The sequence below is a fragment of the Chaetomium fimeti genome (assembly GCF_033439085.1).
Source record: "Chaetomium fimeti strain CBS 168.71 chromosome Unknown B0H64scaffold_8, whole genome shotgun sequence".
Taxonomy (NCBI): domain Eukaryota; kingdom Fungi; phylum Ascomycota; class Sordariomycetes; order Sordariales; family Chaetomiaceae; genus Chaetomium; species Chaetomium fimeti.
Window position 1 is genome coordinate 664,005 of NW_026944336.1, and position 21,362 is coordinate 685,366.

The 21,362-nt window shown below is 54.4% G+C and overlaps 8 protein-coding genes across 8 annotated transcripts; 3 read left to right on the forward strand and 5 right to left on the reverse strand.

Annotated features, from left to right (window-relative positions):
• Positions 1-594: 594 nt before the first annotated feature.
• B0H64DRAFT_408383 (heterokaryon incompatibility protein-domain-containing protein) lies at positions 595-3,352 on the reverse strand. The gene is made up of 2 exons (XM_062804647.1): positions 828-3,352; positions 595-768 (listed from the first exon to the last, which is right to left on the reverse strand). Exon 1 carries the CDS (start codon positions 3,235-3,237, stop codon positions 1,012-1,014), a length of 2,226 nt encoding a protein of 741 aa, XP_062655422.1. The 5' UTR covers positions 3,238-3,352; the 3' UTR covers positions 595-768; positions 828-1,011.
• A 290-nt stretch (positions 3,353-3,642) lies between these two features.
• B0H64DRAFT_408384 (uncharacterized protein) lies at positions 3,643-4,179 on the forward strand. The gene has a single exon (XM_062804648.1). It carries the CDS (start codon positions 3,785-3,787, stop codon positions 4,121-4,123), a length of 339 nt encoding a protein of 112 aa, XP_062655423.1. The 5' UTR covers positions 3,643-3,784; the 3' UTR covers positions 4,124-4,179.
• A 1,234-nt stretch (positions 4,180-5,413) lies between these two features.
• B0H64DRAFT_445923 (BTB/POZ protein) lies at positions 5,414-6,244 on the reverse strand (the record flags this gene model as incomplete). The annotated part of the gene is made up of 3 exons (XM_062806879.1): positions 5,414-5,944; positions 6,005-6,131; positions 6,192-6,244. The coding sequence occupies 3 exons, from the start codon at positions 6,242-6,244 to the stop codon at positions 5,414-5,416; spliced, it is 711 nt and encodes a 236-aa protein (XP_062655424.1).
• Positions 6,245-7,613: 1,369 nt separating this feature from the next.
• B0H64DRAFT_445924 (family 61 endoglucanase) lies at positions 7,614-8,639 on the reverse strand (the record flags this gene model as incomplete). The annotated part of the gene is made up of 5 exons (XM_062806880.1): positions 7,614-7,703; positions 7,788-7,944; positions 8,032-8,230; positions 8,285-8,420; positions 8,502-8,639. 5 exons carry the CDS (start codon positions 8,637-8,639, stop codon positions 7,614-7,616), a joined length of 720 nt encoding a protein of 239 aa, XP_062655425.1.
• Positions 8,640-11,470: 2,831 nt separating this feature from the next.
• On the reverse strand, positions 11,471-11,963 carry B0H64DRAFT_377484 (uncharacterized protein; the record flags this gene model as incomplete). The annotated part of the gene is made up of 2 exons (XM_062802528.1): positions 11,471-11,772; positions 11,876-11,963. The coding sequence occupies 2 exons, from the start codon at positions 11,961-11,963 to the stop codon at positions 11,471-11,473; spliced, it is 390 nt and encodes a 129-aa protein (XP_062655426.1).
• A 1,543-nt stretch (positions 11,964-13,506) lies between these two features.
• B0H64DRAFT_435649 (uncharacterized protein) lies at positions 13,507-14,437 on the forward strand (the record flags this gene model as incomplete). Its single annotated transcript, XM_062806149.1, has 3 exons — positions 13,507-13,886; positions 13,944-14,363; positions 14,417-14,437. Exons 1-3 carry the CDS (start codon positions 13,710-13,712, stop codon positions 14,435-14,437), a joined length of 618 nt encoding a protein of 205 aa, XP_062655427.1. The 5' UTR covers positions 13,507-13,709.
• A 640-nt stretch (positions 14,438-15,077) lies between these two features.
• On the reverse strand, positions 15,078-15,520 carry B0H64DRAFT_445927 (uncharacterized protein; the record flags this gene model as incomplete). Its single annotated transcript, XM_062806881.1, has 2 exons — positions 15,078-15,403; positions 15,505-15,520. 2 exons carry the CDS (start codon positions 15,518-15,520, stop codon positions 15,078-15,080), a joined length of 342 nt encoding a protein of 113 aa, XP_062655428.1.
• Positions 15,521-16,155: 635 nt separating this feature from the next.
• Positions 16,156-17,979, forward strand: B0H64DRAFT_242639 (uncharacterized protein). Its single transcript, XM_062799868.1, has 3 exons — positions 16,156-16,409; positions 16,469-16,596; positions 16,652-17,979. The coding sequence occupies exons 1-3, from the start codon at positions 16,307-16,309 to the stop codon at positions 17,915-17,917; spliced, it is 1,497 nt and encodes a 498-aa protein (XP_062655429.1). The 5' UTR covers positions 16,156-16,306; the 3' UTR covers positions 17,918-17,979.
• The last annotated feature ends 3,383 nt before the right edge of the window (positions 17,980-21,362 follow it).

Genomic DNA, 21,362 nt, shown 5'->3' on the forward strand with positions numbered 1-21,362 from the left:
CTAATAATAAGGATTCGGCGTTTTCTCCAAGTCCAAGCAAGCTCTCACACGCACAATGGCTTTTATACATCGGCCTACGCCGTAACTGAGATGGCACTGGTATCAGCACGGGCTATATGACAACGATATAGCTTTTACTGTACACCTCGGTACCTAAGGTAGGTAGGTACCTAACTTTAAGTCGGAACCACCCCTGCTTGTAGGCACCCCAACCCAAACACTTCAAACAACTACAACTTCATTAGTTCTATTCCTCTATACTTCCTTTTCGGTACACCGGATTCCTCGCTATAAATGGCCAAATATACCGAAGAGCTCTATAAGCTCCTTGACGGGTACGAAATGGCCGTCCGTTGGTTATGGTGTCTGCGGCATTACACCCATGATAGGAAGCACTCTCGGTTGGTGAACGCGCCCAATTCCAGCCTCGAGTTCCTTGTAGCCCCCTGATGTCTCGAACATGTAGCTACCCTCTGCTGGGTTGCTAGGCAGATGGCGGTGAGAACCATCAACAGGCTACCATTCCACAGTCCGTTTGTCGCCCAGTGAAGCTCGGTCAAGTCTTGCCAGGAGAATGCAGCACCGATAACACTGGCGACGAGCGCACTCTAGCGACGGTCAATACCCGGACTTACAGGACTAGAATGTACCCTCACGCACGGTGATGCCGACGAAAGTGGGCTCAGACAACTTGCTTTTACGCCAGCGAGCTGTAAGTCTACTACGCTCACTAGGGCCAGGCGGGTTCGCCTTCGGTATTGGTGCCGACTTGACTGCATTGTAAGCATCTCCCGCAACTTCAGCAACTCCCCATCTTAAGCACTAACCTGAGGTTGAGGGGCACTCTCGGCCCTCAGCATTTGCTCCATATGTTCGTACATTTTCTGCTATAGCGTAAATGCAATTTTCAAGGGCCCCTATATTGTCGTTGGGATTCTCTACAGTAGTCGAGTAATTGCCGCTTAACTTGCCTGTTACGAAACAGGGCCCCAGAGCCCCAGACTAGAATAATTAGTGCCTGTATTTTGAGCGCGAGTTTTCCAATTTGCTGGCCACAATAGTCCCGCCAGTCAAATCTCTAGCAATGATGGAATGCCTCATGAAACTCTCCATCAACGACATAACCCACAAGAAAGGGAAGAGAAGAATTATGAAAGACAACAGGCCTCCTGAAATGATGATCAACGGTGATCCCAACACCCACAACGGAATGAAAGCTTGCAGGAGGAAGGAAAAGGAGAAAACTATACAGAGATGAATCCATTCTTTTAGGGGGAAAATGAACGCGAGTAACATGGGCGTCTTGGATACCTTCACGCCCAGGGTTCTGGAATAAAAGGGTTGGTACGCATCTTGGATGTAAACATACCAAACCCTAAGTGCTAGAAGTGGGAATTGATACATGACGGTTAGACCTATGCGCCTTTGGTCGAAAGGTATCCGCATTGGTAAAGATATATAGGCGTTGTTGTCTGGATTGATCAACAACGACAAGCGAAGAATCGACCAAAAAAGCACGCTGAAAATGGCCCAAGGAATCCAGAGATTCGTCAAGGTTTTGAGAAGGGAGTCATGAACCGTCGTCATCCGATCGGCAACCACGACAGGGGAAACCGAAAATGCCATAGACATTACGCCAGCTGCCCAAACAGAGGCTCGATGGTATCCTCGATTTATTGCTGTAGATAGACGAACCCTGGCGGTGGAGACAAGAGTTGTAGTGAGAATAATGTCAACAAAGCAAATGGTTTGCCCCAGGGCCTTTTGCTGCGTGATGTCGGCATAAAGCATACCCTTGGGGTGGTACGCCACCGCCGATAAACGCTCGCCCACCCCGGTATTCTTGACGGATTTTGGAACCGTTCTCGTCTTTGTGGTGAAGTAATAGCTGGCCAGAGTTTTTCGATCACGTCCATCAAGGGCTGGCCGCGACTCCCTCCAAGCACAAAGTGTAAGATGGGCCTCGAATCCCCTCTGCTTCAAGATGATGGCGTCCTCGAACGTTTCTCCGTCTCCTAGCTCCCACGAGAGTCGATTTCGAAAAGGGATCATTCTGCCGACACAAAATCCGGAACTGTCGAAGCCATCCGGGAGCCGTCGGATAACGAATCCATCCTCGGGCCGCTCCGGGATGCTGCCAACGGCAATGACATACACCGTCTTGTTCCACCACCATTCCCAGGCCTTATAGCTGATGCTGCCAAGAAGATCTGTGTCGACACGCGCGTATACCTTCCCACGGAGCTGGCGGAGCGCTATGGTTCTGATGGTGGTAATGTCGTCGCGGTGTCGACACTGGAGAAGTGCGGTGCCGTTTCGGATTGGGATGGTGATGTGCAGACCGTGGTTCGTGATGGAGAACGGTGCAATATTACCCCCGTCGTCAAAAGGGACGAGATCCGCAGAGTTTGCAAAAGCGTTAGGTGAAGCGGCAAAGATTCCACTGATCCTGTTGTCCGGGTCGGGGTGTTCACGGCGCCATGCGAACAGCGTTTGGTCACTGGATTGTCCGGCAATGGTGTGCTGGAGGCGGAGGAATGCGTTCTCGCCTTCGCCGTAGAGCAGCGGCATATTGACACCGAAAATACCGAGGAGACTGTAGGCGATGTCTTCAACGCGGGTTGTCTGTCGTGCCGACGCCCAGCTCATTCGTTCAGCGACACTCGCTTGCGCCAGGAGAGACTGAATTCTGCCTTCAGCCTGCCTACTACCGTCTAGGAACTTTTGATTGATGCCGGTAATGTCGGATATGGAATGGGAGAGGCCAGCTCTGTGGGACAAGTAGCTCCAGTCAGACGCATGGAATGTCAGTTGGCGCGGCGCAATCAGCTCCTGTAGAGTCCACCCTCGTGTGAACCATTTGCTCTTGCGAAATTGCGAGGGGAAGTTGTCGTCGGCAAGACCGGAATCTACGTCGGAGAGGTAGACGTAGCAGGCGGCGGCAGTCTGGTACCAGCGAAACATGGAGTTAATGGCTTCCGAGAGCTCGGCACTGCTCAGCTTGTCGATGCAGCAAGTGTCGATCCAGACGTATCGGAAGCCCTCCTTCAGCGCTAGGCGGCATGTTCCCTCAACCTTTCTGTATCCGGCTTTTCGCATTGCGGCTAGGCGATCATCGAGGTCTTGGAGAATGACTTCCTCGTTGCCCCATGTGTGCGACAGGATGGCGTAAGGAGGCGTGTTCTTTTCGAAAAAGCCATCCTCCACCTCGAGTGTCTCCGTGTTCAGGAGTCGCATTTTCTCGCATTTTCTCGCGGGGACGAGTTGGGGAGAGTTGGGGGGTCAGCGAGAGGTGTGAAGAGTTCGATCCGGTTTACAGACTCGTAAAAGGTGTTGAGGGTGAAAAGCAAAGGGGCCTGGTGTGAGGGGTACATACAGTCCCGGGAATCCCCTACCCACGGAAAACTGCGGTGCGACTCAAGAAGTTCAGCTCTGCCGAGTCCGGCTATGTGATTAGCTACATAATAATGGGAACATTGGCGGACATGCCACGTCACTGAGGTCAGCCATGCATAGGACGGCTCCGCTCCGCCCCGGACCGGACCCGCACCGGATCATGTGGAGTCAGTATGTACTAAGGGAGGGCCTGTCGCACAATCCCGTAAAATTCCTCTTTTTCTTAACTTAAAACAATAGAACATCGTGCGCCTGTGTGCAGCTGCCACAGGGCTAGCACCTTACATAAAGTACCTTTTATACCCTGTTAGTAGTACAGTGTGGGTCCAAAAGTCTGGATCCAAACCCCCACCCAATTTAAGCACGCGACGCGACCGCGTTGACTACCATGATATTTGACCTGCTACCATTCCTCGCCATGACGCTAGATTTAGCTGATTTCGCAGCCAAAATGGCCTCCAGAAGGCAGCCGAACCAGGAATTATCGCCAGAGCTTCGTGCAACCATTTGTACACTCATTGCCACCGGCCGGACTCAGCGTGAGGTTGGGGAGCTCTTTCGCGTGTCAAAGAAGGCCGTCCAAGGCGCAGTTCAACACTTCGAAACTCACGAATCTTTCCACTCCAGACCTCGGAGTGGGCGTCCTGAGGTACTTACGCGGAGAGAGGAGCTGTATATCCTAACTCTCATTAATGTGACGAACCTGTCTCTGGACCCGTCCTGTTAGGGTTCAGTATCGGTCGAAGGTATTCTCTCAAGGGTGCTTAGGTTCGGTGCAGCCAAAGGGTGCACAACAAAGACTTGTCTCAACAGTAGGCTCTCGAGCTTGTAGCGAACTGTAGTTGTGATTGCTAACTGGAGAACTCCCAGAGCTCTCCAGAACGAGTGACTATATACCTGTCTAATTCTTGAGTGCTCAGTGTGCTCAGTTCCTCTGAACACTGATCACACTGATCACTTAGAACGTTCTGTTCATCCTGATTGGTGATTGGGATCGCGGTGCTCACTGTGCTCAGTCTGCTTGGCGACTGAGCTCACTGATCACCCTGCTGCATCCCTGATTGGTTTGACTGGCCCGGGGCGTCCCGTGCCTTGGGCCCCACATGTTGGCATATCCGTGACAATTAAACGGAACAGGAAGGTTGCTAAAAAGACACTCCTCCATGTCACAGGGACGCCCGTCTCGTACTCGACGATACGCCGTTGTCTCCGCCACTATAACATGCACAAATGGAGTGCAACGAAGCGAATTCCTTTAACAAAAGAAGTGGTAAAGGATCGATATAAATTTGTCTGCGACCAGCTTGACAATCTTGAGGAGTTCCTCTCTACGTATAATTAGAGAGAGGTAGTTATAAGACGCGAAACGAGGGGAAGACTGGTGATAGGAGCGTACAAGCGTACCATTTTAACTACTGACTGTAGGCGCTAGAAGTGACTGTCGTGGGACTAACAAGCGCCCGGATTCAGGATTGCGGAAAACGAAGCCCGGACCAGGGCCAATGAACTCGGGGTCGCCAAGGCTGGGTGTTTGGAAAGTACAGGGTACATTTGAGAGACCAGGACCCCGCACTGTCGAGCGCTAAAGACGGCGATAACGCGCCAGCCAAATTCGGCGGCCAGAACAGCGAGTTCTTGACTTTGTTTATAATTTGGTCTGTGTGTGCTGGCGTTGGGCATTGGCATTGGTTAGGTTTAAATGGGGTTAGAGTGTTTGCGTTGGGGCATGATAGAGGCCGTTAATCAAGGGCGTAGTTTTCGAAACTAACAAGTTGGTGGAGATGTATTCTCTCTAATCAGTTGCCAGCACCGCCAAACTAGGGAATCACTAACCATCGCTGAATGTATTGCCTAATTATTAACGCTTTCAGCCACCCGACGAGGCCGAGCTTAAACACATGGTCCAATCGGGATCAATTCTAGGTAGCATTCATCAACTTTCGTCTAGGCCCAGGACACGATCCACCGTCCCCTCCAGCTACCTCATGTCTTCCCGCGTCTCCCTTGCTGCCCAACGCTAAAGCCAGCCACGGAACCTCATCATGAGGTCAAAACACAAAGGCAGGCGTTTGACCAGATTCTGCATCGACTCCTTCTCGAGGACGCCGGCATTGTTGTAAACGGCCTCGACCACCGCATCCCTCATGCCCCGATCTTCATCTACCGTGGAGGTGTACACCTCCTCAACGGCGCACATGAAGTCATCGCTGTCCCAGTGAAGGTCTGCCTCTATCTCGAACTTTCCGAGCGATAGCGTCTTCAACCCCTTGATGTCGTATTTCTCCGCCAGAGCATACACCCTGGCGTGAACGGTCAAGTTTGGTTGGGGGGAGTATCCCACCTTCTTCTTTGGGCCGCTCTTTTTCGCTCCCGCGGCCATTGCCGGCATCGGGAAGTTTGTTTTCGTGCTGACCTTGTTCGGAGTTCCTGGACCCTTATCTTGGGCTTCCGGCTGTTGTGGGTAATCGAGGTAATAAAAATATCGGATCATCAGCTTCACGGCCTGGGGATCGTCATCCGGAAGGTCGATGATGCCGGTTCTCGCCTCCTTGCGCTACGTTAGCTTCGCTTATCGTCTTTGTGGGGGGACTGGAACGTTACTACGAACCTGGAAAGGGCCATTGCATGCCGATGCGAAGAAGGGCGAGCGCGGGCAGATAATGGCTTTGTGGACTTTGTATTCGTCACCCCGGCAGGTGACTGTCAAGTCGGAATAGGCTTTGTCCCCGAAGAGGCTGTTCCGTAACTTGTGTAAGAAACGCGTAAAAGGCAGAGAGTGGCACGAATGGTCATACTTGTCAAGTGAGCTCAAGAGCTCGTCGTTGGGCTGGGGGGACATCAGCGCCATGTCGGTGAGGTATTGCTAGGTGGTCTGTGGTAGGCAGTCGCCGAGTCGCATCCGCGAAGAGTTTGTAGTAGCTCGAGAACAGAATAAGGCGGTCCTAGGTGGTATATGAGTAGATGAGAGGTAGGTTGCGAAATAAAAGGTTCAACTACATATCGATGAAGGTGGCATGGATTTATATAAATTAAGAGTACCTACAGAGGGGCACCCAGGTGGTAGGTAGGGACGGGGCGCCACAACGTAAACCTGTTAGCATGTTCGGCCTGAAACTGAGCTGAACCCCACAGAACGTACTGTTCAGTTTGGAACAGTATTTCCACCTGAACAGTTTACCTACGTGTATATGGCCCCCTAGGCTCCGGTCGTCAAGTGGAGCGGGTGAGCCAGCCTCGCTCACCCTACGCAGTTAATTGCGCGAGCTAGGGAGAGCTAGGCAAGCTATACGGGCGGCTAAGGCGCTTTAGCTACCTACCTAGGTACTTAACTAGCTCGACCCGCTACCCTCCTTAATATGCCGCTCCCCTTCCACCAGTATACTCTCTCTCAAAAACAGAAGAACAGGAGAAATAAGGGGAAAAGATGAAATTAGAAACACAGAAAGAGGACAAGGCAATAAAAAGAGGTCTAGTATAGCTCTACATCACAGTTACTTTAACAATATACCCGATCTAACTCCAAGTCTATAGTGTAGTATGCATAGCATTGCCATCAACCTCACCCTGATATTGTCGGGCAGAGCGTAAATCTCGTCGGGGACCTACCCACCATCTCAAGCCAAGGGCGCTTTAAGACTATTGGAGAACGGATAGGGGCCATTCCACAGACTTTTACACATCCCATCCCAATTCATACAGCATCGTGGGCTTCGCGGTGTGTGTTCTCGGAGGGACATTAATTTCTCCGCCAATAAGATGAGCCAGGGATTCCAACTGCCAGATTTCACCCTACGTGGCCAGGATTGGTTCACTGCCAAGGTAAACATCCCTCAGATGCCGCTAATTCTTCGCCATACTTGACCCTGAAACTCTGGCTACCTAGGGTAATAGAGTCCTTAGAGTCTCCCACAAAGAAATGTCCAAAAGGATGGAATAAGTTCATGCACAATACTTGTGAGGCGTATTTAAGCCGAGTCGCATAGCCGCGCGCATAAAGCAGCAAAACCAAATCGGGCGCTAGCTGCTCGTGTACATGTAGCGTATATCATGTTCTACAGAGCGGAACCAGACCGATGACATACGAACGCGTCATTCATGTTTTCATTCCATATATCGACGGGAGAGCTCAATGTTAAAGCAGGCTACACATGTAAGCAGGTCCTTGTACAGGTGCTCCCAGCCTCCGTCCTTCCCCGCCGTCGGCGCGCGACTTTCCTTTACTCTTCCCACCCGTTGTCGCCCCAGACTGGCCCGCCTGGGGGTGTGTAAGGGTTCGTTGCTGAAACATCCCTATATTCCAAGAAGATCTGCTCAGGCGGTTAGCGTCTTGTGCTGCTCCAGTCGCGCCCCCCAAGTCATTCTATGACTGCCGGGGTAACTCAGGTACTAACGGATTCGGTATCATCAGCCCGATACGCGCCGGGGAGCGCGATTCCAGCTGGCAACTCGGTCGCCCCATCGCCTACAACCGTGATCTGATGGCAGCTAGGGTAGAACTGGGCAAGGTCGCCCCTCGTGTTGGTCCTCTGGAGGCCCAGAATCTCGTGTCTGTGAAGAGCAGACGGCACGGGGTTAGCGTACGTGAAATGCAAAAGGAATGACGATATCCCAAGTAGGCAGGGGGTCGACGCGTACCGCAGAATGTACTCTCCGGGAGCAATCGTGGAGGGTAGCGTGACCTCCCATGTGCTGTTCTGGGTCGGGAGCCTCTTGCTCGCCCACGGGACCGGTTCCCCGGCATCGTACCCCGCCTGGTGAATCTTGACCCAGACATCACCGGTACTTCCAGAGAACTGGCTGCATTTCCCCTGGCAGCTGGCGAGGTAAGTCATTACTTGACCGTGGTCAGCCCTAGTGCCTATTCATCTTCATCGAAAAGAGGGCATACTCGGGCCAGGATGATCGCTCTGCCAATCCGTCCACATGAATTTCACAGCGCTGCCTGCGGCTACACTTGCCGTCGCCTCGACGGGGGCGTTGTTGACTCCGTCACGACCAATATTGCAGGTGATGGCGTCGGAGGTCTTGTGGGTTTACGTTAGCTAAGAGGGCAGAAGAGCCGGCGAGGGATGAGGGAGTCTTGCTTCGAAGAGGCCATCTGTCACTGGCCCGTTGTCTTTGAACTTTCTGGTGATCTTGTTGACTGGGGGGCTTTTCTGAGGATCCTTGTAGGGATTCCAAGCTTCCACGAGGTTATCGCCGAGCCAGATCTGCTGCACATAGCCGTGCGCGGATACCGACATGGGCAACGATAGAAACAAAACGGGAAGCTTCATGATGATGAGCTGATTGTCAGAATGAAACAACAAGATTCGGAGACACTGTAGAGTGCTCTGTAAAGAGATGCAGTCCTGGTCAGAGCACTGGACTACAAGCAGGCCGGAACGTATGTATTAATACCCTTAGGCTCGGCGCGCTCCATCCATGTAAGAGCAGATGGGGTGCAGCATGGTGAAATGGGAATTGCCAAGCCCTTTCTGAGTGTGGCCGTTACTTTAGGGCGACTTTGCCTTGGAGAACAAGCTCGGCTTGAGATCTGCGGGCTCAAACTCCTGAAGCGCCCGGCGACCTCCTCATAGCAACAGACGTCGAAAAGGATGTTCGGAGAAACACATTCAACCCATGTGGGGAGTTGCCTTAGGTAGGGAGCCTTTCAAAGTCGGGTGTGGCATGGTAGTCGTGGAAATATTAATTCCGGAGCAATGGATCGTTTGCGGTGTACTTGGAAAAGGGTTGAACAAGATTCGGAAGCGACTCCGGGACCTACGGGTTACGGGATCGGCAGGTCATAACTTAAATGGGCTTAGGGGAGCACTGGGCAGAGAGGGGCCGACACTATCCAGTAAGGGCCGGGTGACTTTGCTCTGCCTGTTCTTATTTCGCCGGGGTGCCTTCTCAGATTACAAAAGGCCCCGTCGAAGCATTATCAACTAACTCTCTAGACTCAAAGAGTACCTAGGTACGGTAGGATCCGCGGAGGGTTTACCCGCAACTGAATCACTGCATCGCAGAAAAGCATTGATGGGCGAAGAAAGACATGTCCATCTCTTCCATTCTCAACGACCGACGACAGCCCAAGCGATCTCTGGATATCCCGGACCAAGACGGTCACTCTCTCCCTTCCACCTCTGGTGTTAGTGAACCGTTGCAATGGGACTCTCTCTAGGACATGCGGAATCCCACCAATCATTCCTGGGAGATTTGCTCATCCACCCTTGGCGATTGCTGGTTTGGGAATGAATTCGCAATGCTCCGGAATCCCCGCTGCAAGAGCTTGCACAACCCGCCCTTGAGTGATAGAGTATCTGATCCAAGGCTCAGGACATCGTTTTACTTTCAGCTCTCGGTGGCAAGCTTTATCGTTCATTTCTCATGCGATCAAGGGAACTCCATGCTCTGGACTTATAACCTACATGTATACTGCCTGTACCCTCGGTGTGTGGAGTCCGGGCCGGATTTCTTGTCCGACTTATACCTGCCAAGTTACCCCGAGTTAGGTAGGGAGCTTCAAGTTGCAAAATAAGCCAAGAATATGCCGCCTTGGGAATCTACACTACCAAGTAAGCCCCAGGCCCGAGCCGGAACGGACCACCACACTGTGCCTCGATACCTCTGTAAGATACCTAGGTACAAATAATAACCCCTCGCCAAACCCAAAGCGCCCGTCTACTAGGCCTTGAGCGCGCCGCTCTCGACAAACTCACCCAGACGCTGCCGTATATGCCGGGCCAAGGATTGGAGACGGGGACTCTTCTTCCGGCATGAGCCTCACGAGCAGGACATTGGGGCCCGCTTGCTCGAGGTCGGTCTGCAGGGTGTTGGCGTGGCGATCGGCAATGCTGGCACCGATGATGACAGCGCGCGGCGCCTAGCTGTCCGTAGGGGGGACCTGCGAGTTGCTGCTGATACCGGAGAGCTCGCCAGGGCCGTCCACATCGCCCACTGAGAGCTAGGCCAAGGTCGAGGATGAACAAATGTGAAACGAGGAGACGTGACGCACCGCCCTCTTCCGGGGTAGAAAGGGTTGTCCTTCCCCCCTTTCCTACTCCCCACAGGTATCGGAGGCACAGACGAATATCCATCTCATGGTCTCACCCCGTCCTGCCTTCTCCTCCCAATGTCTGTCCTAATCCCCATCTCACCCGTTGAAACCGACGTGGATTTCGCTAGATTCCTCTAGCTAGAGCTGTCGCACCACTACGACGGCATGTCCGATCGGCACCCGTTCCCGATCTATTCTCCGACTAGGGGGGGGGGGTTGGAGAGGGGGGCACCGGCATCTCACACCAAGGGTACGACACAGCAGTGGTAGGGGCCTATGTGGCACCGCGTTCGCGATTCTCGATCTTCCACGTAACCACCTCGGGCGAGCAATGTCACATCCCGACATAACTTTACGGACAGCTCGGCTAGTGTCGTTGCTAGATATGCGCTCGATAAGTACCGATGGCATGCTCAGCTGGCTCTCGGTCCTGGCTGCAGCTGCACTGTCGATCATAGCTCCCATTGGCGGGGCGCTTGCCGCGGTTTCTCCCTATTTTCTCTCTCTATGTACAAGATGGAACATCGGAGTCGGTGAAGCCCCTTAACGTATTTCTTTTTTTCACCTCTGTGGGTCTTGGTGACGACATCTGCAGGTTCGGCAGAGCTCTCGCGAGCTGCGCATAGCCAGCTCATGTGTTTTGACAATGCCGCTCGCAGCCGTCGTGGGTAGGGCGCTTCGATGAAAAGAGATATACGCAAGTTGTGAATACCGGTTGGATTATACATTTCCTTGGACGGCCCTTGACGAAGTACCCGCGGGGGCAGGTCACGGTACTTACAGTCAGGAGGTCCATAGTACAAGTACTCGACATCCTAATCTACCTAGATATCCTGCAATATCTCATGACTGCCAAAAGTCTCCCAATGGCAAAGAGCCAAGACAGGAAGCGTGCATATTTCAGTTTCAAACACCAATAGCTGTCATTGGAATGCCTGCTAAACTAAAGCCCAGCCGTACCCACGGCGGAACGGTCTACGGTCTACCCTCGCCATCCAATCTACCTCGATCCCCAACAAGCTCCAGCGCCCTTCACTCTACGGTAATGGTGCCGTCCGCAACAAACCTCCGCAGCACGTCGCGAATGTCGTCGGCGTCACGACCCGGGGCCCGCACCACCGGGACATCGGCCGTCTCAGGCTGGATGGCGGCCTCGATGGCATCTTCGGTTCCGGGCTCGATGTCCAGGCCGACGACGACGGCGCGCGGTGCCTTACGCCAGGGCGGGGGCACAAGCGCGTTGCCGCCGGCGGGGAACTCGTGGGGGGGGCAAAGGGGCGTAGGGATACCGAGCTCGGCCACGGCCGCCTCGGCGCTGAGGCACACGTGTACCACTGGTTTGGTTGTCCGGCTCGTGTGAGATTTCTCGTACTGCTGTCTGTAGGGGGATGACGGGGGCAAGACGGGGGGGGGGGGGGGGATAACTCGTAGACATACCTTCGAATTCGGGGCGGAGCGCTTCTACGAAATATCTAGCGAAGTCCTCGTTGCTTTGGACGAGGGCGATAGGAATCGGAGCGGCCATCGTGAGGTGAAGCTGAAAGGGGTGGTATGCTCGGTATAAGTGTGATACTAACGATCTAGTGCGGGTGGACGGATAAGCCCTTTAATGGTCGCTTGTCCTTCGGGATGCGAACGGGGTTGAAAAGCGAGAGAGGGTGTAGCTCTCTTATAGGCAGCAGCGTGAGAAGGGTGGACACGTCCCCTTTCCTCCTCTTACATGTCTCGATTCTGAATGTCGGATGATCCGACTCTGAGTGGCCGAGCTCGTCATGCAACTGGATGCATGCACCTCCATTTTGGCTTAGTGCCGTCGCCCGGCATAGCTGAGCCTAGTGGGCTCCTCGTCCCGATCGCGGCTCTCGCGGGGGAGGCGACTGTGCTTTTTTGACTGTGACTTTTACTCAACTCAACCCGGTTTGCTTTACCGCTAGGGATCGGCGTGTCGTTAGTTACTGTGGGAAGGGTAGTAGATGGAAAAACGAGGGGTGGATGAAATAAAGATGGAAGAGGGAGGGGGATCGACCATGGAACTGGGATAGGAGCTTGCGGAGCTAGGTGCCAATGGGGGATATCTCATCGTTGACAACGATGGGAATCCGTTGTCAGCCATGTATGAGGAGTTAGAGGTGGGAGGGGGGTGCTTGGAAAAGCTTCACCAAGACCCGCCTTCCGATGGAGGCGTGTGTGGTTTGAGGATAGGTACCTAGGTACCTACCTAGTTTGTGAATCGGGGTCTGGCAGCCGACAGAGAATTGCCCGATGTCTATATACCTACCATGTTTGTGCATGTGCATGTACGTTGCGTCATGAAATGGCTAGCCACATTCTCTCCCTGTTTTCCCCCTCTTTTGCTTGTCGATCGCGCTGCAGCTCGGAGCCGACCTAATGTTGAGTGGTCGAAACCTGCACGATGGCGTTGGGCTCGGTGGTGCCATTGGGTCTCAGCTCGGCGACCCTTCGGGGAATTCGAATATCGCGAAGACTCGGTCATCTAGATGGCAATCGCAACAGCTACCCAGGGGGCTACGCCCGCTATATAGGTCACTATATGTAGTATTAGCTGAGCGGGTGAGCCGGGGCTCTACACGCAAGAGTACCTACGATATTCCCACAACCATGTTCCAGCAAACATGCTTTTCACGCCTCAAAAGTCTGTTTTTACTATACTACAACTTACTATGTGCATCCAAGCACTATCCACACCCCGCAATTTTCTAGGGAATTCGGAGAACAGTCAAAGGTATAGTAGTTAGGGGTTCAGACAAAATCACCCGAATACTGTGAACCATCAGGGGCCAATACCCTCCTTGTAACAGCTTCAATCAATGTCGACGCTCGCATCTTCTTCATGGCCCAAGTCCCTAACGTCTCATTACTTATAGCGAGCACCGTTACCACGACGGTGCTGTCTTACAGTGTTTAGACCAAACATGCTTGTGTTGACGATTTCCCTGTGTAGTTGTCTCTCTGGAGGCTGCTGTCAACCCCTGATTACCACTGAATTTACCCGGTCCTTCACTCCGACTCAGCCCCTTTCACTTCACTCAGGAGTTGTAGTGGGTCTGCAGGCAGCAGGATTCGTTTCACAAGGCAATTTCCCCGCGGGGTCACCTCGTAATTCGCATTCCAGGGATGGATTAGGCCAGGGCTAATTCTGAAACCACGTGTTGTGACGGTGGACAGACAAAATAAGCTTCTGCCCAGGCACTCAGATCCGACCTCCCCACCTTAAACATCAATTCGTCAACTCACCACACTTGCCCTCACCATGGGCCAACCACAGTCCCTTCGGGCGGCCATCGCCGGCCGCCTTTTGAACATAGCAATAGCCCTAACCTTCATCCCGCTCATCATCCATGTGGTTATGCTCGTCGCGGGGACCTTCCAAGTCAACGGCCCCGCCGGCTCGCGCCTCATCGGCCTCAGTTCACTTTCTATCGTCTCGGTAGGGCATTCACAACCCTCCTTCCAACTTCTAACCCCCGCCTAACCAAACCCCTAGTTCAACGGCATCATCCCCTCGGACACCCACTCCTCCTACCTCATCCACCTCCAATTCTTCCCCAACGCCTTCACCTGGTCCTACCCGACCTCCCCCAACCCCGACCTCACCAGCGGCATCCTCCAATCCGGCCCCTCCAACACCCTCGACCCCTTCATCCTAATCCAATCCCTCCCCACCACCCTCTCCCTGGACCCTTCCGAAACCAACTGCCTATCCCCCAACCCCAACCACAACCACAACCCCACCCCCGACGACAACGACGCCACCACCACAAAATGCACCTCCCCCTTCTGGACCGCCCTCAACCACATCATGCCCTACCGCTTCGAACTGCACGGCCACCCGGCCTACCTCGCCCCCGTCATCCACTTCCTCAGCATCCTGGTCATACTCTACGTCTTCCGCCTCGAGGCCTGCGTGCGTTGGTGGCCTGGCCAGATGCGCTGCCAGTGCTGGTGGCGCTGGAACAGGCGGATGTGTCCGCTCCCTAAGGGGACGGCGGAGGAGGTGGCGCTGTTGCCGGGGGGGGAGTGGGATGCGGCGAGGTTGTGGATGTATGTGGCGGTGGTGGCGTATGGGTGCGTGGCGGTGGGGTTTGAGAGGATGATGGGGGGGCTTTTTGTGCGCGCTTTGGGGTGGGTGGAGGAGTCGTTGCCGGAGGGGAGGGTGTTGGAGGCGGAGATGGGGAGGAGGTTTTTTGTGGTCAGTTGGGGAGGGGTGGGGGTTGCGGCGGTCGCGTGTGGGTGTGTGGTGGTGAGGATGTTGTTGATGAGGGGGGAGAAGGGGGGGGGGGGAAGGGGGAGCCGTTGTTGGCCAAGGAGGGGGTGGTGAAGGCGGTTTGAGCGGTGCGGGTGGGTGTGACTACGGTACTTGGATTTGATGTTCACCCAGCTTTGAGGTTGGTGTCGGCTTGTAATACGTGAGGAATGAGGGTATCTGGGAAAGTTTTCACAGTCCAAAATAACTTGAGTTAGACTACCATTACACAGACTACATAGACCACATAACATGGCAACACTGTGTTCTCGTCCAACCCTTTACCCCTGACACCCCCCCCAGAGCCTACGAACAAACACGGCCAAAGCCCTTCGCGCATCGATAACTCTCCGCCACGCTCGGACCCCCCGGCCATCATACCTCGCGACCAACGGATAGCGGCATAGCTTCCCGGCAAAACGCGTCTTGGCCGTCGGCCCCGCCGTGCCAGACCAACAGCTTGCCGCCGGGGTTGCGGAAGCCGGAGAGGTCTGGGTCCGAGGAGGCGATCACACTGGCGAACTTGTCTACGGATTCAGCGAACAACTTGCGCAGTGTGCTTGAGTTCAGGCTGGAAAGGTCGAACGTGGGATTGGCCTTGACGAAGTACTTCTTCACCCAGTCGCGGGCAACAAAGAAGGGGGTGGGTGAGGGTGATGTTGAGGTTGGTGATGGGGTGGGTGAGGAAGGGGGGCGTGGCGCTGACGGTGTGGTTGAGGAGGGGGTTGGTGGTTAAAAAGAGGATAGTGGTGTTCAAGTTGGGGATGTGGGTGGTGATGTTGGTGCGGGGGCTAACTTATACTTCCTCCGGAATCCATGATCGACCGGAAGACCGCCCAGGACGACTACCTACATTTACGAGTCAACCTCGACACAGCTCAGCTTCATATTCAGGGCCCCATTCACGGTCTCTACTCGTAATCTCCCAAATCGAAGCCCTCTCCGTTACGCTAAAACATCATAAAAGCCAAAGACACCAAAACACTTTCTCAACTGTCTTGGCCCCCAGCCTCAGCTTCCATGTTGAATGCTTATCCTGGTTTACTCGGGCAAGGCGCTAGAGCAAATCAGCCCAAGAAACTGACGAGGCCGCCAAGGGTACTAGGTACTCAGTCCAGTCTCGCGATTGATGTTCTTGCCTTTTTGGGACCATGGGCTGAATAACACAACACAGCTCGCCAGTCTCAGAATCGGGCAAGGATGAGTGGGTGACAGCCCGAGCATGAAGCACGGAGAGCATTTTTGAAGGATAATACTGAAATCAGACCGCTAACCCGAAAACTGCTACGGTTGATTCCAAACACCAGTCTGGGTCCCTAGAGAGGCAGAGGCGGCACCACTCACCCTAGCCATCCCACATTCGCTGTTCGTTAAGATCAGAAGTTGAACAAACCAAACAGTGGCGCCGGGAATCAGTGCAGGGTCCGAGCGTGGGATCTCGAAATTTCATTGTTTCCAACTTTGCAGCGTCATTCTCCACGCGCCCAACACGCCCACGGTCCCAACGAAAAAAAACCGACACCTGATCATCAAAACAACCTCCCCGGTCTCGATGCCCCGCAACTGCCATCAAAGAATCTTTTCGTGACAAGAGATTCGGTGCGATGGACGGAAGAATATCCAAGGCCCGGCATCGCCACTCCCGTTCGGAGCCCTCCAAGGCCTTACAGGGGAAACTGCTCAACGCCGCGACAGGGAAAAGTGCAGGTACGCACTCATTAGCAACCTCTTGGGAAGGCGACAATCGCTTAATTCGTGCGGTGCAGAAACACTGAGTAAAGACCGACCTCACGAGGCGACCCCGGAACCAGTGAAGAGGCCCTTTAAAACTTGTTCTCACAACAATCCATCGCTGGTGAAGAGAATCCGATTAATGCATGGGCAGGCAAACAAGGTATGGAGGCCACCGCCTTGCGTGCGAGTCGACGAGACTGACCGCGAGAGCGTAGACAGCACTGCAACAGCCAAAGCCGACGACTCCCCGCCAACCACACGCCTCCTTTCCGGAAGACTTCGGCAACCCCAATTCCCTTACCCATCCGAGGTCCCGCGAGTCTACCTATACTCACATTTTGGACTGGCTCGAATCTGTTGAGCCAGGCCGAACGAGATACTGCAGGTCAGATACCCAGCTTCACCGTTTAGGCGAGCCCATTCCGAAGCAGCTCACTCGATCGGCACCGGAGATGGCTACAATTCGGGATCTCGACGGCTTCGTACTTCCGTCCACGCCGGCCTCTGCTGCGCCTCGTTCAAACCCGGGAACTCTACAGACGGGGTCGGCCGCACCATCAAATGTCTCCCACCGCTCCTCTGTGGAGGGTCTGGTCGAGAAGCCGGTATACCGAGATGTCAACCTTGCGGCAAACAACATCTACCTGCTCCCACGCTGGGAACAATTGCCAGATCATATCGCCGACATTGTTCGGTTTGTCGGTACGGACCGGGACTCCCCCGGTCTTTCGACCCAAGACGTGGCGCAAGATGTTGATCTGGATGCGCTCTGGACGCAAGGCGGAGAGTCGGAAGTCGAAGAATACTGCAAGCATAGCATATTCCCGAGGTGTCATCCCACAGACGTGTTGCGCCGGAGTGACAGGCAGCCAATGGCCAGAGACACTGTTCCCAATTCCGGATCCAACTACAAAGTCAGCAATCCAGTCCCCGATATGCTCTATGGATATAACCGCCAGGCCGCCTTTCCCCAACAGCAAACCCAGCTCATTTTCCTGGGATCGGAGATGATCGCAAACAGCCAAGGTCTGGTTTATCCGTTCTTCGTCATCGAGTTTAAAGGCGACGGTCCGTCTGGTGCTGGGAGTTTCTGGGTGGCAACGAATCAATGCCTAGGCGGATCTGCATCATGCGTCAACATTGCCGATCGCCTTAACCGCCGGCTCGCGGAGTGCGACAACAAAGAAATCAGTGCGATCGATAGTGCCACCTTCAGCATCGCCATGAGTGGTTCTGAAGCCCGGCTCTGTATCACCTGGAAACATGACGAGCTCGCGTATCATATGGCGAATGTCAAGAACTTCCTGCTCCACGACCCGGACCATCACATTCAATTTCGCAAGTACGTCCGCAATATCATTGATTGGGGGAAGGGGAGACGGTTGGACGAGATCCGGTCCTCTTTGGATGCGCTGTCGGAGGAGAGTAGGAAGACGGCTTCCGAGGACGCAAAATCTTGCTTTTCGTACAACTGTAATTGATGACTCAGCAAGCACGGGCCAACACCTCGCCCGAAGTTTTGCTGGCCGAGAACCTATTCGCGTTCCAGGAGTAGGGCCGGCTCTGTAACGACTATAAACGGCGCCGGCGACGGAGGCTGGAAGCCGTCGCTCATTCTACTTCGTTCACACCCCATTAAATCCCTCAGCTTATACCCCGCGCATTCGCGATGACGGCGCGTTTTCGGTGCTAGGATCCCGTTCCCGGCTCGGGGACGCGAACCAACTACGCCCAACCCTCGAGCCTCGGTACTGGCCTTGCTGGCCTTGGCTAGGCTCGCTTATACTATTGTGGCTCCCTCCTCTCCCCCCTAAACCCTAGAACTCCCTTCCTCCTCACCTTCTCGTTGTTATTCCTACTCCTAAAACACTTCTCAACTCATGTCACGAACAGCCAACGAGGGGCGTGCTGGAGACATGCCACCACGGGGCGCGGGCCGCCCCGAGCCAATCACCGGCGGCCAGCTGGGTGCTCTGCTCTTGGCACGACAGAGCACGCTACGCTCTGGGTGCTCTGGCACAGAGCAGGGAGAGCACGACGCTCTGGGTGCTCTGGCACGGAGCATACAGAGCAAGGTACGGAGATACCTCAAGACTTAGATAGTATATAGTCACTCGTTCTGGAGAGCTCTGGGAGTTCTCCAGTTAGCAATCACAACTACAGTTCGCTACAAGCTCGAGAGCCTACTGTTGAGACAAGTCTTTGTTGTGCACCCTTTGGCTGCACCGAACCTAAGCACCCTTGAGAGAATACCTTCGACCGATACTGAACCCTAACAGGACGGGTCCAGAGACAGGTTCGTCACACGTTGCTAACTCCCTTTGATCTGTTACAGTTCAGGCTCGAAGGTAAAACGACATGGCAACTCAACCGACGCCGGGCCAGATCACGGCCGCGCTTCAGAGAGTCACCGAACGACTCGATGAAACTGAAGAAGAGCTTGCGAAGACCAAGGCCAGCAACGCGGCATTGGCAGCCCGACTTGCGGCGACCGAGGTCCACACCAAGGACCCGGCCAAGACGAAGGTCAAATTGGAGCAACCCGAGAAGTACGGGGGCGACCAGGAAGCCTTGCCAGGTTGGATCACGGAGATGCGGAACTATCTCGACCACAACTCGCACCAGTTCGCCACTGAGGAATCCAAGACCAGATACGCCGCCACCCGACTCAAGGACAAGGCCCTCAAGTGGTTCACGGGAACACTGAGTGATTTCCTCGGCGGAGCAATCCACAAACCCTTCACCAAAAAGGTCTTCGAGAACTACTCCGAGTTCGAGAGTGAGATTCAGAAGGTGTTCGGTGACAAGGACGAGAAGTTACACGCCCAGGAACGGCTAGGACGGCTGAAGCAGACTAGGTCAGCCACCGCCTACGCCACGATTTTCCGACAAGACTCCATGAAGGCAGAAATAGACGACGAGGGGCTGATGCACCTGTTCTACGGAGGACTGAAGGAGGAGGTCAAGGACGAGCTCTACAAGGAGAGCCGACCTGACACGCTCGACGAGTACATCGCCATGGCTGTCAAAATTGACGACCGACAGTTCGCCCGCAAACAACAGAAGAAGGGCAGCGAGATTCAGCGATCCGCAGGCTACCACAAGCCCAACGACAAAAAGAAACGCCAGCACCAGAGCACGTCATACGGCACGCACTCGGGACCCATGGACGTCAGCGCTGCCCAGGCACAATGGGCAGGAAAGAGAGATGGTGCCAAGGACAAATCAGGCATCACTTGTTACAATTGCGGCAAGAAGGGGCACTTCAAACGAGACTGCCGCAGCAAGAAAGAGTGGAGACCGGTTCCAGGGAAGGAAGCTGCCACCATCGACCAAAACACGGTCGGAAGAAGAACCCGGTTTCTGGAGGTCGCAGCCGCCAGCTACACGCAGGACGACCTCGAAATCGACATTGACCGAGTCATCGAGCAGGACGATGAACTCACCGACTCGGATCAAGAAGACTTGATGAGCAGCAACCACCAGGAGGGAAATGACACCGCCCATCACGCTTTCATCGAAACGGATGACGAGGGAGAACTGGCTCCCCCGCGGTACATCCGACAAGTCGCTGAGGACTGGGGCATCACCCTGGTTCAGCAAGAGGACGGGCAATGGCGAACCCACGAGGGTGAAGGAGGAGTCAGCCCGAACCTCATTTTTCTGCAACAGAAGGTCCTAAGCCAACGGCAAAGGATCGAGGAGTTGTCAAGAGAGAAAGAAGAACTCGAGCAACTTCTCCAGAGAAGGAACGACCAGTACGGACGACTTTGCGCGGAACTCGATTTCGCCAGGGAACGAGTCCAAGAGATCACCGAGGCCAACAACAGGGCCGGGGATCACGTCGAAAAGACATTAAGAGAGGCACAGGCCTTGCAGGACGACATCCGCCAGGCACTTCCGCACCACACACCGTGGGATGGACCCACCGAAGAGGCGGAAGGATACGAAAACGGAGTACGATACCCCGAGCAACTTTTCGACTACGCACAGGAACAGAATGCGGCGAAAGGAAGAAAACAGCAGAGCTGGGAAGAATACTGGACGCGACATCAGCACATCGTGCGCGCCGGACGACAAACCTCCGACCTTGAATGGTGGGGTTTCCGGGGCGAGAACAACACGGAGGGATTCCAGTTGTTGCCAGAAGACCACGAGCGGGTGAACCCACGAAAAGAAAGTCACATCTACCTGCCCTGGTTCCAGTGCATCGCGCACGAATGTCGGTACCACTTCCAGGACAAATTTCGCAACAGTTTCTGGCCCACGAGGGAAGAAAAAGGAATGCAACCCCTACCCATCAGATGGGTATACGACAGCGGCGACGCTCCCGCAAGCATGTTGTGGGACACCCAACGCACTCACGAGGGCAGGCTGAGGGTTAAACCCAAGGCAGCCTGGCCTCGACGCTGTATGACAGGCGTAGGAGTCGACGAATGCCGAAGCGCAGACTGCCTATCACACGCCGACGAGAAGATCTGGGGATACATGGAACAGCAATCCCAGAGGAAGCCACACCAGAGGACGAGAGCATCCCGAAGGAACGAGAGGCGCCCAGTTGAGGCATGGGCGGCCCAATGGCTCCAAGAACACCAGACGATTGATGCCGCAAGCCAAGGTGCGGACAGGGACGCCTTGAAGTACTACGCGAGCTTGGGAAACGGCTCAGGGCCCTCCGAGGGGCCCGGAAATCTCTAACTCCACAACAACGGAGACAGGCTGCGCAGTACAGGAAGAACTGGCGCAAGCAGAAGCCTTACAACGACCTCCCAGCAGACGAACACGAAGTAGCTGCTGTACGAAGCACCAAGCCAGACAACAGGCTCTGGATCACAGCGCGATGGGGGAAGATCGAAGCCCTCGCGTTAGTGGATGGAGGAGCGCAGATGGATCTCATTGCGCCCACATTTGTGAATCAACTCAGAA

Bases quoted from the DNA above. Each gene is read 5' to 3' on its own strand.
- B0H64DRAFT_408383 (XM_062804647.1), bottom strand. From the start codon at position 3,237: ATGCGACTCCTGAACACGGAGACACTCGAGGTGGAGGATGGCTTTTTC.
- B0H64DRAFT_408384 (XM_062804648.1), top strand. From the start codon at position 3,785: ATGATATTTGACCTGCTACCATTCCTCGCCATGACGCTAGATTTAGCT.
- B0H64DRAFT_242639 (XM_062799868.1), top strand. From the start codon at position 16,307: ATGGACGGAAGAATATCCAAGGCCCGGCATCGCCACTCCCGTTCGGAG. The intron at 16,410-16,468 runs GTACGCACTCAT...CGTGCGGTGCAG, and splicing joins CGCGACAGGGAAAAGTGCAG to AAACACTGAGTAAAGACCGA. The intron at 16,597-16,651 runs GTATGGAGGCCA...GCGAGAGCGTAG, and splicing joins TGCATGGGCAGGCAAACAAG to ACAGCACTGCAACAGCCAAA.